Below are 12,799 nucleotides of genomic sequence, written 5' to 3' on the forward strand. Positions count from 1 at the left end.
TGAAAATAATTACTTTTTAGTTAAGTGGAATTTTATAAAATAATACGAAGCTATTTATTAGTAATTTAAAATAAAAGTTGTTTTAACTGCGACTCCAAACGTGACCGATGGTGGCGCTGTGTAAAATAGACCGGTGTGAGTGGACCGTGGACGAAGGTCAAAGAAGTAGCGCAAGTATAGTCAGTTGGTGTGATATTTTGGCTTCAAAAAGTTGGCAGAACAATTGCATTGGTATGTATATTGAGTATTTTGTGTTTAGTTTATCCTTAGAAAGGGGCAGTTTTGGCGCCATACGGAAAGTTATCCTGGACCTTGTTAATGTTATATATTATAGTTGTAGGAAGAATATGTATAGCTTGACTAGACCCAGTAACTGGGGCGCTGTACTCCTTTTCAACAATTTTTGACTTCATCTGTCGTACTAGCGCCCCAGGGAATGGCACAGAATTTTAACGAATACCCAGTTTTTCGCGACACCCAGCCACAAAAAATGCCTCAAAATGACAAAAAGACCAAACAAACTAGCTCAAAAATCGCCTACTCTATTCTCGATACGTCTAGGATGTAACATCAGGCATTTAATTGTACTCACGATCATTTTTTAAACTCCAAATCGATGATTTTTAACTCCGCATCGTGGAGCGATTGACAAGTCTGCGATTTTCGGATGTGTATGGTAACGAAACATGGCGTCGCGTTGTGGGTGGATGTCCATCAACGGCTGTTTAATGCTACACTTGTTACAGGCGTTGCAGCGAATGCTATACATTGTACACGGGGATGGGTACAGGCGCTGCAGCTAGCGAGTGCCCACGTGCGTTCAATCATGGTCAACGTAACTTACACAGTGCCGGGTTGTTGGAAAATTATCAGAAAGGGGGTGAAAGGTTCTCAGAAAGGGAATATTGTCTGTAAGAGGGGATTTTTCTGGTCATCGCCCCCCAAAAAAAAAGAAAAAAAAAAAAAAAAAGGGGAAAAATATGATAAATAAATAAAAACCGCTGTACTTCATCTAGGCCTACGATTTTTGTGCATGGTTAAATTGCTTCTTATAATGTTTAGTGCTGCCAGTGTCACTGTAGAATTTTTTTTTATTTATTTATCATCTTTTTTCCCCTTTTTTTCGTTTTTTCCTTTTTTTTGGGGGGGGGGGGGGGGGGCGATGACCAGAAAAATCCAGACCAGCAGACTTCATCCAGAACCATCCAGCTTCATCCAGCAGACTTCAGACCAGAAAAATCCCCTCTTTCAGACAATATTCCCTTTCTGAGAACCTTTCACCCCCTTTCTGATAATTTTCCAACAACCCGGCACCGTGTAAGTTACGTTGACCATGATTGAACGCACGTGGGCACTCGCTAGCTGCAGCGCCTGTACCCATCCCCGTGTACAATGTATAGCATTCGCTGCAACGCCTGTAACAAGTGTAGCATTAAACAGCCGTTGATGGACATCCACCCACAACGCGACGCCATGTTTCGTTACCATACACATCCGAAAATCGCAGACTTGTCAATCGCTCCACGATGCGGAGTTAAAAATCATCGATTTGGAGTTTAAAAAATGATCGTGAGTACAATTAAATGCCTGATGTTACATCCTAGACGTATCGAGAATAGAGTAGGCGATTTTTGAGCTAGTTTGTTTGGTCTTTTTGTCATTTTGAGGCATTTTTTGTGGCTGGGTGTCGCGAAAAACTGGGTATTCGTTAAAATTCTGTGCCATTCCCTGGGGCGCTAGTACGACAGATAAAGTCAAAAATTGTTGAAAAGGAGTACAGCGCCCCAGTTACTGGGTCTATAGCTTGACATACCTGGGTGTTTTGTTTGGATTATTATTATTATTTTTAATAAATTTCATTAAATTATTAAATAAAAAGATATTTTGTAATTGTAGATTTTTCTTTTTTTTCCTTTCAAATTACTTCCCTCATTGATTGATCCCAATCATGCATATCAAATCATGAGGGAATTTTTCCATATCCCACCTCCACATACTTTTTCACTCACTGTTCTAATCTTTTTGCAATGCGCTGCAGTGCAAGTCCAGACAATGTGAGCTTGTGACATGGGAGAGGAAGACAAGCCTGATACTTCACGAAGGCAACAAAGGCGATTGCCTCCAGGACCCCTGGTGCGTTGCCTTGGTGCCCTTTAAACCATTTCCTCATATAGGGTGCCCTTCATAAGAAGAAAATGCCTCGGTGCCCTTGCTCTTTCAGAAACGAAGCATATAGGCCTGACTGAGTGGAGAAGTCCACAGGCTAGCCAATCTGCCTAGCTCAGTTAGGGTTTTAATGGCAAACTATAAACTCAGAGGGTTCGAATGAAATCTTATGATTTTGTTTGTTGCTGTGGTTATAAACTAATGGTGGTCTACACCCGGAAGGTTTGATCACTAAAACTTAAATCTTGTTCCCTTTCAGATGAAAGTCCTTCTACAACAATTCACAAAATGAAGCTGGCGACGTTATGCAGTCGACTGCAGTCCCTTGCACTCACAAGTCAACATGATTGTCAACAACAACTGATGAGAACAATCCGCAGTTATTCAGTGAACACCCAGATACCACAATCCCTGCACCGTCCAGCGTCTGTATGGCCAATAGTCAAGCCAACTTGTCTTTTTCCTGGAGAAAAGCAACAATTTGGAACTTTTTGTGGTAGATCAGATTTCCATACGTCGAGTGTGACCTGTAAATTTATTCCATGGAAGAGTACACCGAAGTACACGGTCAAACCTCTCGGGTTGACTAAATCTGCTGGTCGCAACAATACAGGTAACTTGCAATCACCTTGCTTTATTTAACAGGTCTGCACTAAACGATATATGGTCAAAAAAGTATCGCGATATACAATTAAATCGCGATTTATATTTGAAGTCTAAAATTCTGACATTTGATTATGCCCAATTTTAATACTTCTAATATTTAAACAAAACAAGGTATGGATTACTGTCTACCCATGGTGTTATAGCTCTAGAGTTAGACACACATAAAGTGTCTTTTAAAGTGTGTACTGCGCATGACTGTTCTTACATGTGTGTATATCCTGCTCATTTCATTCTAGCTAACCAATAAGCATCCATAATGCACATGGGGTGACTTCTCACTCACAAAATTGGTTGTGGATGGGTTGTGGTTTGTGTAATATGATCCCATTGGTTGTGGTTTGTGTAATATGGTCCCATTGTGGTCTGCAGTTCGGCGGTGAGGCGGCACACAAGGCTCCCACACAGGGGAGGTAATTGATACATTGTGTTACTTCTGAAGTGTCTGTGGGAGACTGCCTGGGCACTTAAGTCTTTGATGTTATTTTTTTCAATTGGGGAATCTTGCGGTTGGTTCTTGGACTTTATATTTTTTTAAACAGCCTGTTGTGGTTGCAATTAGGGAAGTCTCAATTAGGGAAGACATCATGATACTTAATCAAAACCACGATTTGCCGATAATTCGATTAACAAAAAAACAAGAGGATACGGTAATCGATTTTCGACAATATCGAGATATCTCAAGCTTAGACTGCACTGAAACTTCACGGGGGCAATCACGGGGGCAACAAAGGTGATTGCCTCAATGCCCCCTCTATTAATTTGCCAGAATTTCGACTGGATTGATGTTGTGCCATTTTTTGAAGTAAACTAAGCATAAAACATGCTAAATTTTGAAGCATGTGCCAAATAATATAGTAAATTGCAACATTAACCATTTTTTTCTACATGGTGTACATCCACTGCATTTCAATGCAAAATTAATATTTATCTTTACTCGACACAAAATTAAACCATCAAACTGTCCACACAATTTTCAGGCAGAGTTACAGTCACTGGTCGAGGTGGCGGCCACAAACGACGCTATCGTATGGTGGACTTCAAACGCATCGGTCCAGAGGAAGGCGCCCCCAAAGAAGAGAAGGTACTCCAGGTCCGGTATGACCCCTGCCGGACTGCAAACATTGCTATGGTTGCCGCTGGTAACCACAAACGTTGGATACTTGCCACAATCAACATGGAAAAAGGTGACATCATCAAAACATCGGAGGTCATTGGTAGAATGACAGGTGAGGTCTTAAGGAGCAAACAGATAGTTTAAAGAAACTGGACAAATTTGGTAATTGTCAAAGACCAGTGTTCTCACTTGGTATATCCCAACATGCATAGTATCACAGACCTGTGAAAATTTGAACTCAATTGGTCGTCAAAGTTGCGAGATAATAATGGAAGAAAAAACACCCTCGTGACACGAAGTTGTGTGCTTTTAGATGCTTGATTTCGGGACCTCAAAATCGAATTCTGAGGTCTCAAAATCAAATTTGTGGAAAATTACTTCGTTCTTAAAAAACTACAATACTTCAGAGGGAGCTGTTTCTCACAATGTTTTATACTATCAGCAGCTCTCCATTGCTTGTTAACAAGTAAGTTTTGATGCTAACAATTATTTTTAGTACATTGTAATTACCAAAAGTGTCCACTGCCTTTAAAATTGTTTTCACACATCAAAGTAATATATTATTTTAAAATGTACATTTGACTTGCGGTAACATCATGTGAACATCTACATTTAAACCATTTTAACATGATATTAGAGACTTGTGTTTCATGAGCATTAGATCTGTTGGAAAATGATTGCATCAGAAAACTCAATTGACCTTGGAGCCCCTCTATGAGATTAATGGCTAGGCCTTAAATAATAATTGCCTACTCTGATTTCTTTGAAGTTGCTGCAAATGAAGGTGATGCGTACCCCTTAGGAGCTCTCCCCATCGGTTGCCTCGTCCATAGCGTAGAGGTCTTCGAGGGTGCCGGTGGGTCCTACGTCAGAGCAGCGGGTACGAGCGCTCAGGTCATTCGCAAGACTGGCGGTCAGGTGATCCTTCAGCTACCATCTAAACAACAGATCAGCGTCAGCGAGAAGTGTATGGCAACAGTTGGGCGTGTCTCCAACGAGGATCACAATAAGAAACAGATTGGTGAGTGACGAGTCAATAAAATCAAATTAGCTCTGAACAGGACAATGGCTTCTGTCATGGGCCCAATTACAGACTATTGGGACACTGGCAGCAGCAGGTGGCAGCAGACTTGCCAACAGTCAATTTTACGAAATGCTAGGATTAATTCTATCTGGTGTTTGGACGATTAACTCGTCCGAACTTAGGATGAGTTCAATGAGTCCTATGTCTATGGATATGGAACTTAACTCGTCATAAGTCCTAAGATTAGTATTAATCCTAAGTTAGGAAGAGTTTGGTGAAATCAACGGCTGGTAAAGCCACTGTTCTTAGAATTGTTCGCATCTTCAGAACTAAGAAAATAATGGTCACCTAGCGTTCACAAATCTACCATTTCATAAAACTGCTTTTAAAAGCACAACAAGTTGCCAAGCACAACCAATGCTTACCAGAATAAGGTTACCAGCCAAACAACCATGTCACATGCACAATTTGTGACTGGTGTCCTGCTTCTTTTCTGCTAAGCAGACACTTATTGAGCATTACTTTCTGCTTCAGAAAGCTCAATGAGATTTGGCCCTGGAATTGCCACGGTACAAATTAATTTGTCTCAAATGTTTTCTTATTTATAGGCAAAGCTGGTAGGAATAGATGGCTTGGTTGGCGTCCATCGAGTGGCCTTTGGCAAAGGAAGGGTGGATGGGCTGGCAGAAAAATCCATCCTCCACCTCCTCTGAAAGTCTACAGGAGTCCAGACAAAAAAGGAACACATATAAGCGTGTAAACTAACTGAAAACCCAAAAGAAATTGTACTCATTTCCAATTATAGATTTCCCTCAGCCACTTACAACAACAACAAAAATCAATTTGTTTCTTTGGCTCTATTTTGAAAATTAATGCTCCGTTGGATTTGCATTCAAATGTCAAAAGGTCCAGTTTCTTTAACTGTTAAAACAGTTAAAGAAACTGGACACCGTCGGTTACTGTAAAAGACCATTATTCTCACTTTGTTCTCAACATATGCATAAAATAATGAGTCTGTGAAAATTTTGACTCAATTCTTCATTGAAGTTGTAAGAGATTGATGAAAGAAAAAAACACCCTTGCGGGTAGCAACAATGTTTGCTATTAGATGCATAATAAAAGGCTTTTAATATTTGAGTGAGAAGTAACCTCTTTCTCTAAAACTACATTACCTCAGAGGGAGCAGTGTCTCACAATGTTTTATACTATCAACAGCTCTCAGTTGCTCGTTACCAAGTAAGTTTTAATGCTTAGAATTATTTTGAGTAATTACCAATAGTGTCCAGTGCCTTTAAAAGTTGGGTCATTTATTGTTAAATACTCCAAAATTTATTGAAGTACTACAGCTGTTGGTAGTATAAACTGTTTTGAGAAAGGATTCCCATCAAAGTGATATGGTTGAACAATTATTCACCCCCAAACATTTGAATGTGAGAAATGATTCATGCATGAATCGCTTTTCAGAATTCTGAGGGTTGGTGTCCGTTCGTGGATGCTGCGGTCAGAGATTGCATTTTGTAATCACTCCTTACTTTGTATAACATTCATGCATTATTAAAGACTGTTACAAATAAAGGTGATTCAGAGTGTAATGCCAAGTTAAACGTGTTTTTTTGTTTCTATTGGTGAAAAAGGTTCTCGAGTGTCGTTGTGAAGGGGTGCTTGATGCTTGATGAATAACCACCTAGAAAGCTAACTGCTTGTCCAAGGTGTGGTATAGTGCATCTGACTCAAGTCCGTCAATTTTACAAAAATAGTCCTAATTTAGGACTTGTCCTAGGAGTCCCAGGGGTCGATTTCACAAAGAGTTAGGACTAGTCTTAACTTAGGACTAGACCTAAGAGATATTAAAATCGCATGGCTAGTCCTAAGTTAGGACAATTAACTTGTCCTAACTCGAGATAGACTATTCATAATTCTTTGTAAAATCCACCCCTGGTGTTGTAAGAGTGTGTGTTTGGTTCCTGGTCACTGTACTTTCTGTCCTTGAGCAATGATACCCAAGCCTACATCCGCATGGACTGTAAAAGGGGTAACCCTGTTTCAGCCCTAGGAGTAGGTGACAACGGCCTCTGGACAAAAATAATTGTAGCCCACACCTTGAAGTGGCCTTCAGGCCTTGTGTCTGGCGACTTGCATAAATAAAAATATAAAAAAATAAAACTAAAGATACTTGATCATGTTCAATTGCTTTGACCATGAGATGGGATGTTTGTTTTGCTGTATCACCTTTGGTGCTACAATGATACCAGGCACAATATTTGTTGTTTTGCCCTTGAAAAAAAATCATCAATATTTTAGTTAAATACCCAGCCAAGGAAAAGGTTTATAAAAGCCTACACATGTACTATAGGTCAGCCCTCCAGGAGCCAAAAATCATGCCTGCTACAAACATTATGCTTCTACACACTCGTCATAAAAATAAATAACCGTTAGTACCGGTTAATGGTACAGTGGCCCATGCAAAGGGGAGGTCTCGAGACGTCAATAAAACACACGTTGGGAAAAAAAATTCTGCTTCAACTTATTTATTAGAAATATTTCTAAACTGAGAAAAACAGTTCAACTAAAAACCCATAAACTATTGTGAATTATTTCTTGATAACCCATCAGTGGATCATGTAGTGATGACATAATTAAATATATACGTAGAGGTAGAATTGAGCTTACAATATAGTTACCTCTTCAGTCTCCTGACGATGACTAGAGCAAGCTAGTCGAAACGTTGAGATCAATTCAGAACTGACTCCGCGGCAGTACAGTTAATTACGATCCTATAAGCTAAAGTAGTAGTCCAGTCTATTTTCTATACCATCCGCCCTGGTAATAGTTAAAAAACAGGACAGTTCTTTTCAGAACTGAGAAGTCTCCCGAACCTCCGATTATCTACTCCGCGGCAGTAGAATAAAGCAAGATAGTTCTCTAAGAACAACTCTACCTGGCAAGTAGATACACACATGGTTTTACCGCAAACCAAATACACAAAATAGCTATAACTTTTACATCTTGTAGGGATTTAAAGGAACACGTTGCCTTGGATCGGTCGAGTTGGTCTTTGAAAATCGTTCTGTAACCGTTTGTTGTAAAATGTATTATGGTTAGAAAGATATTGTAAAAGTAGAATACAATGATCTACACAAATATGCCTCGAAATTGCGTGGTTTTCTTTTTACCCTGTCGACTAACACGGTCGGCCATTTATGGGAGTCAAAATTTTGACTCCCATAAATGGCCGACTGTGATAGTTCGCGACGTAAAAGGAAAACCGTGCAATTTCGAGTGATACTTGTGTGGATCATTGTATTTTACTTTTAAAACATCTTTCTAACCATATGCATTTCATAACAAACGGTTTCAAACGCTTTTAATAGACCAACTCGTCCGATCCAAGGCAACGTGTTCCTTTAACTGAGACTGTTTGCATTGTGTGTCAATACTTCCTTTCAGACGTAGAATTACTCAGAGGTGGCCTCTGTTGCCCCTAGTCTTGGCCTTGGTGCCTCTTTAACCATTTCCCATAGATTTTCTTATTTAAGTGCCCATTTGCAAATGAAAATGGCTTTGCTCTCTAAAAGATGGAAAACCAGGCGCCTGCCTTTACTATGCACCAGAATTTTACTTGTGCTTTTCCTGGTCAATTTCCAATAGCTGCATCAAAGTAGGCCGTTTTAAAAAATGGCAGCTATGCGGCTTTGGCTAGATTTCTACATCATGCAGTTAAGTATATAGGAAATCCGTTACAACACCCCTAGCAACAGTTGTAGCCGTAGCTGTAGACTCCAATTCTGATACGGCCTTAAACTCTTTGACCCATTTATGGGAAAAAAATCAAGTGTGATTTGCTTTGGAAGAACTGTAAATTTCTTTTTATTAAAGCATTCGACACTTTCCGAAAACAGTATTGTCCAAGGCCCACACTTCGTGTATCACAACTTATATATAAAATAACAAACCTGTGAAAAATTAGGCTCACTCAGTCATCCGAGTCGGGAGAAAATAACGGGAACACCTACCCTTGTTTTGCTGTGTCACGACATGTGTTTAAAATAAATCCGTAATTCTCGATATCGAGAATTGATATTGTTTTAATGTATTCTCAAAAAGTAAAGCATTTCATGGAATAATATTTCAAGAGAAGTCTTTCATCATTACCTTCTGTAAACCCTGTAAGTTATATGTGAATCTGTGAACTTAACAAAAAAATTCTGTTCCGAAAGTGTTTAATGGCTTTAAAGCAATTGTCCTTGTGTTGCCTTCTGGTTACTGTTCATGGTCATTCATTATTGCACTCAACTGGAGGGTCACATGCCAGGTGGCCACAAGGACACTTAGACTGTGTGCTGCAGTTGCTGTTTGTTTCTTTAAAAAGGATCGTCATAGGTCTTTCCCAACACCATTGCTTCAGATGGATAAGTTTATTGGATTTTTGTCCGCAAAAGCACCATGTAATACAGTCCTTATAATGTTTTAAAGGATAAGAACAAAGATAGTATTCTTTACTCCTGACACAATTATTACACCTATTAAATAAACAAAATACATATCATGTTATTCCTGAGGCAATGGATATCCAAGCAGTTGCTTTAAGATAAATAAGCTTTTATTTCCGGTCTCAACATTGCGAGTACACCGACAGATAGTGAGAGAAACAAACAGAACATCTTGCCGTATCCCAACCAGTCAACGAGCCAGCCAGCCACCGACATAAAAACTAATTTACCCATCACTTCAATGGTTGCTAAGGCTGTGTAGTGCGTTGCTTGAATACGGTGTGGTGCCTGCTGGGAGCATTGCATCATCAAGGTGAAGGTGCAGATCGTTACAGCGCCCCCTATGAGTTGAAGGAGGCACATGGCAACGAGGCATAAACCTACACGGAGAAAGTAGAAAAATGTACAAAGTGTTATTGAGACTCAATGGAAAGGGTCATCATTTGGAACTTGCTCCGCAGTAGAGAAGTTAATAACGTTAAGTCCCCTCGATCCACTAAAGCTAAAGCAGTAGTCCCGGCCGATTTTCTACCTTCCGAAATGTTCTTAATCATTTCAGAAATGAGAAGCCTCCCGAATTCTGAATATCTACTCCGCGGTAATAGAATATAAAGCAAGACAAGTTTTCAAAAGAACATAGTCTACCTGTTAAGTAAATACACACATGGTGTTAAGGCAAACCAAATATAAATTGATACCTCACCATGCAATGCCTCATTTTCCAATTGTTCTTTTGTCAACGTAATGCTGGTTTTCTACCTTTGCCCAGGTAAGAGTTAAAAGCAGGACAGTACTCTTCAGAAGTAAAACTCTCCCAAATTCTGGAAATCTTCTCTGCGGTAGCAGAATATAAAGCAAGTAGACACACACATGGTGTTACTGAAAACCAAATTATATTGATACCTCGTCATGCATGCATGCAATACCTCAAATCCCATAATAATACTAAACTTACCATATAAAGGAATAACTTCATTTGATTGATTAAAACAGATGACAGCTGTCTGAAGAAGAAGTGGAAGGAGCCTCAACTTGAATAGAACAGGGAGAATACTTGATGGCGTCAAACTAAACAAATCAAACAAATGAATGAAAATGAGTCAATATGTATTTCTTGTAAAGGGCTTCATCACACCTATTGGGCGTCTCAAAGCGCTCAGTATTTTTTTTCAGGTATGCGGAGCTACATTTTTCAAGTATAGGAGCCTTGTAGTAGAGTACGCACGCACACATGCGAAAATTCCCTGCTTACCAGTTAAACTACGCTTGACATAAGGGCGGAATTCCCTGCTTCCTTGAGCGCTGATTCTTTGCTTACTGTAAGCAGAACCATGAAAATGGGCCCAGCGCTAGAATGGCAAAGGTGGGTTTAAAGGCAGTGGACAATATTGGTATCTCCAAAACTATGGCACTTCAGAGGGAGCTGTTTCTCACAATGTTTTCTACCACCAACCTCTCCCCATTACTTGTCACCAAGAAAGGTTTTATGCTAATAATTATTTTGAGTAATTACCAATAGTGTCCACTGCCTTTAAATGTGCTACAGGTTTTTTTTCTTTAGGACTTTGGAAAGTACTGAGTACAGTGTTTAACACCACCAATAAAAGGGCTTTACTATAAGCTATGAATACATACCTTAGCTGTTGCTTGGAAAGCATCCAGCCTCCAGCTAGCGACCCCAAAATGGATAACCCTTGACTGATGACCCCTGTTAGGAAACCGACCTCACCGACTGGTATCCCATGGTCCACCAGGTAGAGAGGAAACATTCCAATGGAACCCATTTCACCTTATTTGAAAATATTACAAAGAAATGTCATTTTAGCTGCACTAAAAATTTAAAAGGATGAAACAGCGCTAGCTTTTTAAAAAGCGGAGCAGTCTTCTAATTGCAAAATAAAGAGTGTACAGTAATTTTAAAGACAAAATCATCAGATGACCAGCTGAAAAATTGCATGGCTGATGATCACAGTAGGCCTGTGGCTGTACATGGAAGCAATGAACTGTCATAAAGCTATTGCACCCGTGTATGTGCTGGCAGTCTCATTTAACTCCACCACGATTTATTCGGTCCACACTTGACATCACTCGCTTGAATGTTTTCGAGCATAGCTGGGCCAATGATTTGGCACCAACTTCCTATTGTTTTTCAGTCTACATTATCTTAAAGTTCTAAAGCTCATCTTTTTACATGTTAACTGCTTTCAAGTGCACTATCATCTTGATGGAATAGCGCCTAATAAGTTTGTACAGCTGTTGTTTTCATAAAACTTACATGTACATAAATCTTGCCTGCCAGGAAATATCCTGGAATGTACAGTCACTCCTTTGTAAACAAAAGTTACATGGTCTATACATAAGAACACATGCAAGTGATTCAGGAAACAGGATGAAGTTCAGCTGTACTAAACATGCTAATTATTTTGTTAAACATCACTACTTACCTAATTTATAAAATGTTACAAAGATCATCATCCACTTTGTGTGAGGGGTGGTCACAATATCCCTAATGAGGTGTGTGAAAGATTGTCCCTTGAAGTCATCCTCCTGTGTTACTCCCACCCCCTCTTGCTGAATATGGACTTGGCCAATAGAAACATTGTTACTAGTCTTGCTTTTGTCAATATTATTGCACCGTTTTAAATCATCCAGCTGCATTACAAGAAGCGTTGTCACAACATAAAGTCCTGATATTGAAATGAACAAACCCTGCCACCCAATGTACACGATCAGCCAGATGAACACCCCTCCCCCGACAATGGATCCGACTTTATAGCCAACGACCTGTGCAGTGTTGCCAGCTCCCAGTTCTGACTCTCTAAGTATCCGTATCGCTATGGCGTCTACAATGACGTCCTGCATCGACGCTGTTAAGTTCAAACAGAAGACGATTACACACAGAAGGACCGTCTGTTCCGGAGAGATACAAGCGCCAAAAGCCCATGCCATTACCATGGCAACGAGGCTGCAGATTAAACCGGTTCGTCGAGAGGTGTAGCATTCTAGGAGAGGAGCCCAGAGAACCTTCAGCATCCAGGGTAGCAGGAGGATCTTGAAGAAACCAACGCTAGTTAGAGATGTGCCTTGAGATCGGAGAAAGATCGGCAAGAATCCAGCCTGTTCGAAAAATGAGATTTTGTGTGTAGTAAATAATTGTGTGACTATTCAACTGTAGGTTAAACACAGATCTTGATAATTTTGTATTTCTTTCAGATTTGGGTTCCGACTGGCACCCTGAACAAAGATACTGACAAAATAGGGAGACCGCAAACATAGGGCTAGATAGATAGCTCAGTTGGTAGAGCGCCGACTAGTTAATCCTCAGGTTGTTGGTTCGAG

At 39.9% G+C, this 12,799-nt stretch overlaps 3 protein-coding genes across 5 annotated transcripts in view; 1 reads left to right on the plus strand and 2 right to left on the minus strand.

Moving 5' to 3' along the window:
- LOC139954309 (interleukin-1 receptor-associated kinase 4-like) overlaps positions 1 to 615 on the minus strand; it is an 83,903-nt gene extending 83,288 nt beyond the window's left edge. Inside the window, exon 1 of the mRNA XM_071954060.1 lies at positions 593 to 615. The gene's annotated coding sequence lies outside the window, so the exon portion shown is untranslated. The remainder of the gene's footprint in view (positions 1 to 592) is intronic.
- On the plus strand, positions 121 to 6,562 carry LOC139954311 (large ribosomal subunit protein uL2m-like). Its single transcript, XM_071954061.1, has 5 exons — positions 121 to 231; positions 2,426 to 2,779; positions 3,810 to 4,058; positions 4,716 to 4,967; positions 5,579 to 6,562. Exons 2-5 carry the CDS (start codon positions 2,455 to 2,457, stop codon positions 5,728 to 5,730), a joined length of 978 nt encoding a protein of 325 aa, XP_071810162.1. The 5' UTR covers positions 121 to 231; positions 2,426 to 2,454; the 3' UTR covers positions 5,731 to 6,562.
- Positions 6,563 to 8,261: 1,699 nt separating this feature from the next.
- LOC139933934 (major facilitator superfamily domain-containing protein 3-like) overlaps positions 8,262 to 12,799 on the minus strand; it is a 63,825-nt gene continuing 59,287 nt past the window's right edge. For all 3 annotated transcript variants that reach the window (XM_071928173.1, XM_071928175.1, XM_071928174.1), the window contains 4 exons: positions 11,905 to 12,577; positions 11,096 to 11,249; positions 10,416 to 10,528; positions 8,262 to 9,840 (listed from right to left, as the gene is read on the minus strand). In XM_071928173.1, coding sequence (XP_071784274.1) covers positions 9,554 to 9,840; positions 10,416 to 10,528; positions 11,096 to 11,249; positions 11,905 to 12,577 — 1,227 coding nt within the window. In that variant the 3' untranslated portion in view covers positions 8,262 to 9,553. The remainder of the gene's footprint in view (positions 9,841 to 10,415; positions 10,529 to 11,095; positions 11,250 to 11,904; positions 12,578 to 12,799) is intronic.

This window comes from Asterias amurensis, chromosome 2 (genome assembly GCF_032118995.1).
Source record: "Asterias amurensis chromosome 2, ASM3211899v1".
In the NCBI taxonomy this organism is placed as follows: Eukaryota; Metazoa; Echinodermata; class Asteroidea; order Forcipulatida; family Asteriidae; genus Asterias; species Asterias amurensis.

Coding starts and splice junctions, on each gene's coding strand:
- LOC139954311 (XM_071954061.1), top strand. CDS start 2,455: ATGAAGCTGGCGACGTTATGCAGTCGACTGCAGTCCCTTGCACTCACA. Junction 2,780..3,809: donor TGCTGGTCGCAACAATACAG/GTAACTTGCAAT, acceptor CACAATTTTCAG/GCAGAGTTACAGTCACTGGT. Junction 4,968..5,578: donor TCACAATAAGAAACAGATTG/GTGAGTGACGAG, acceptor TCTTATTTATAG/GCAAAGCTGGTAGGAATAGA.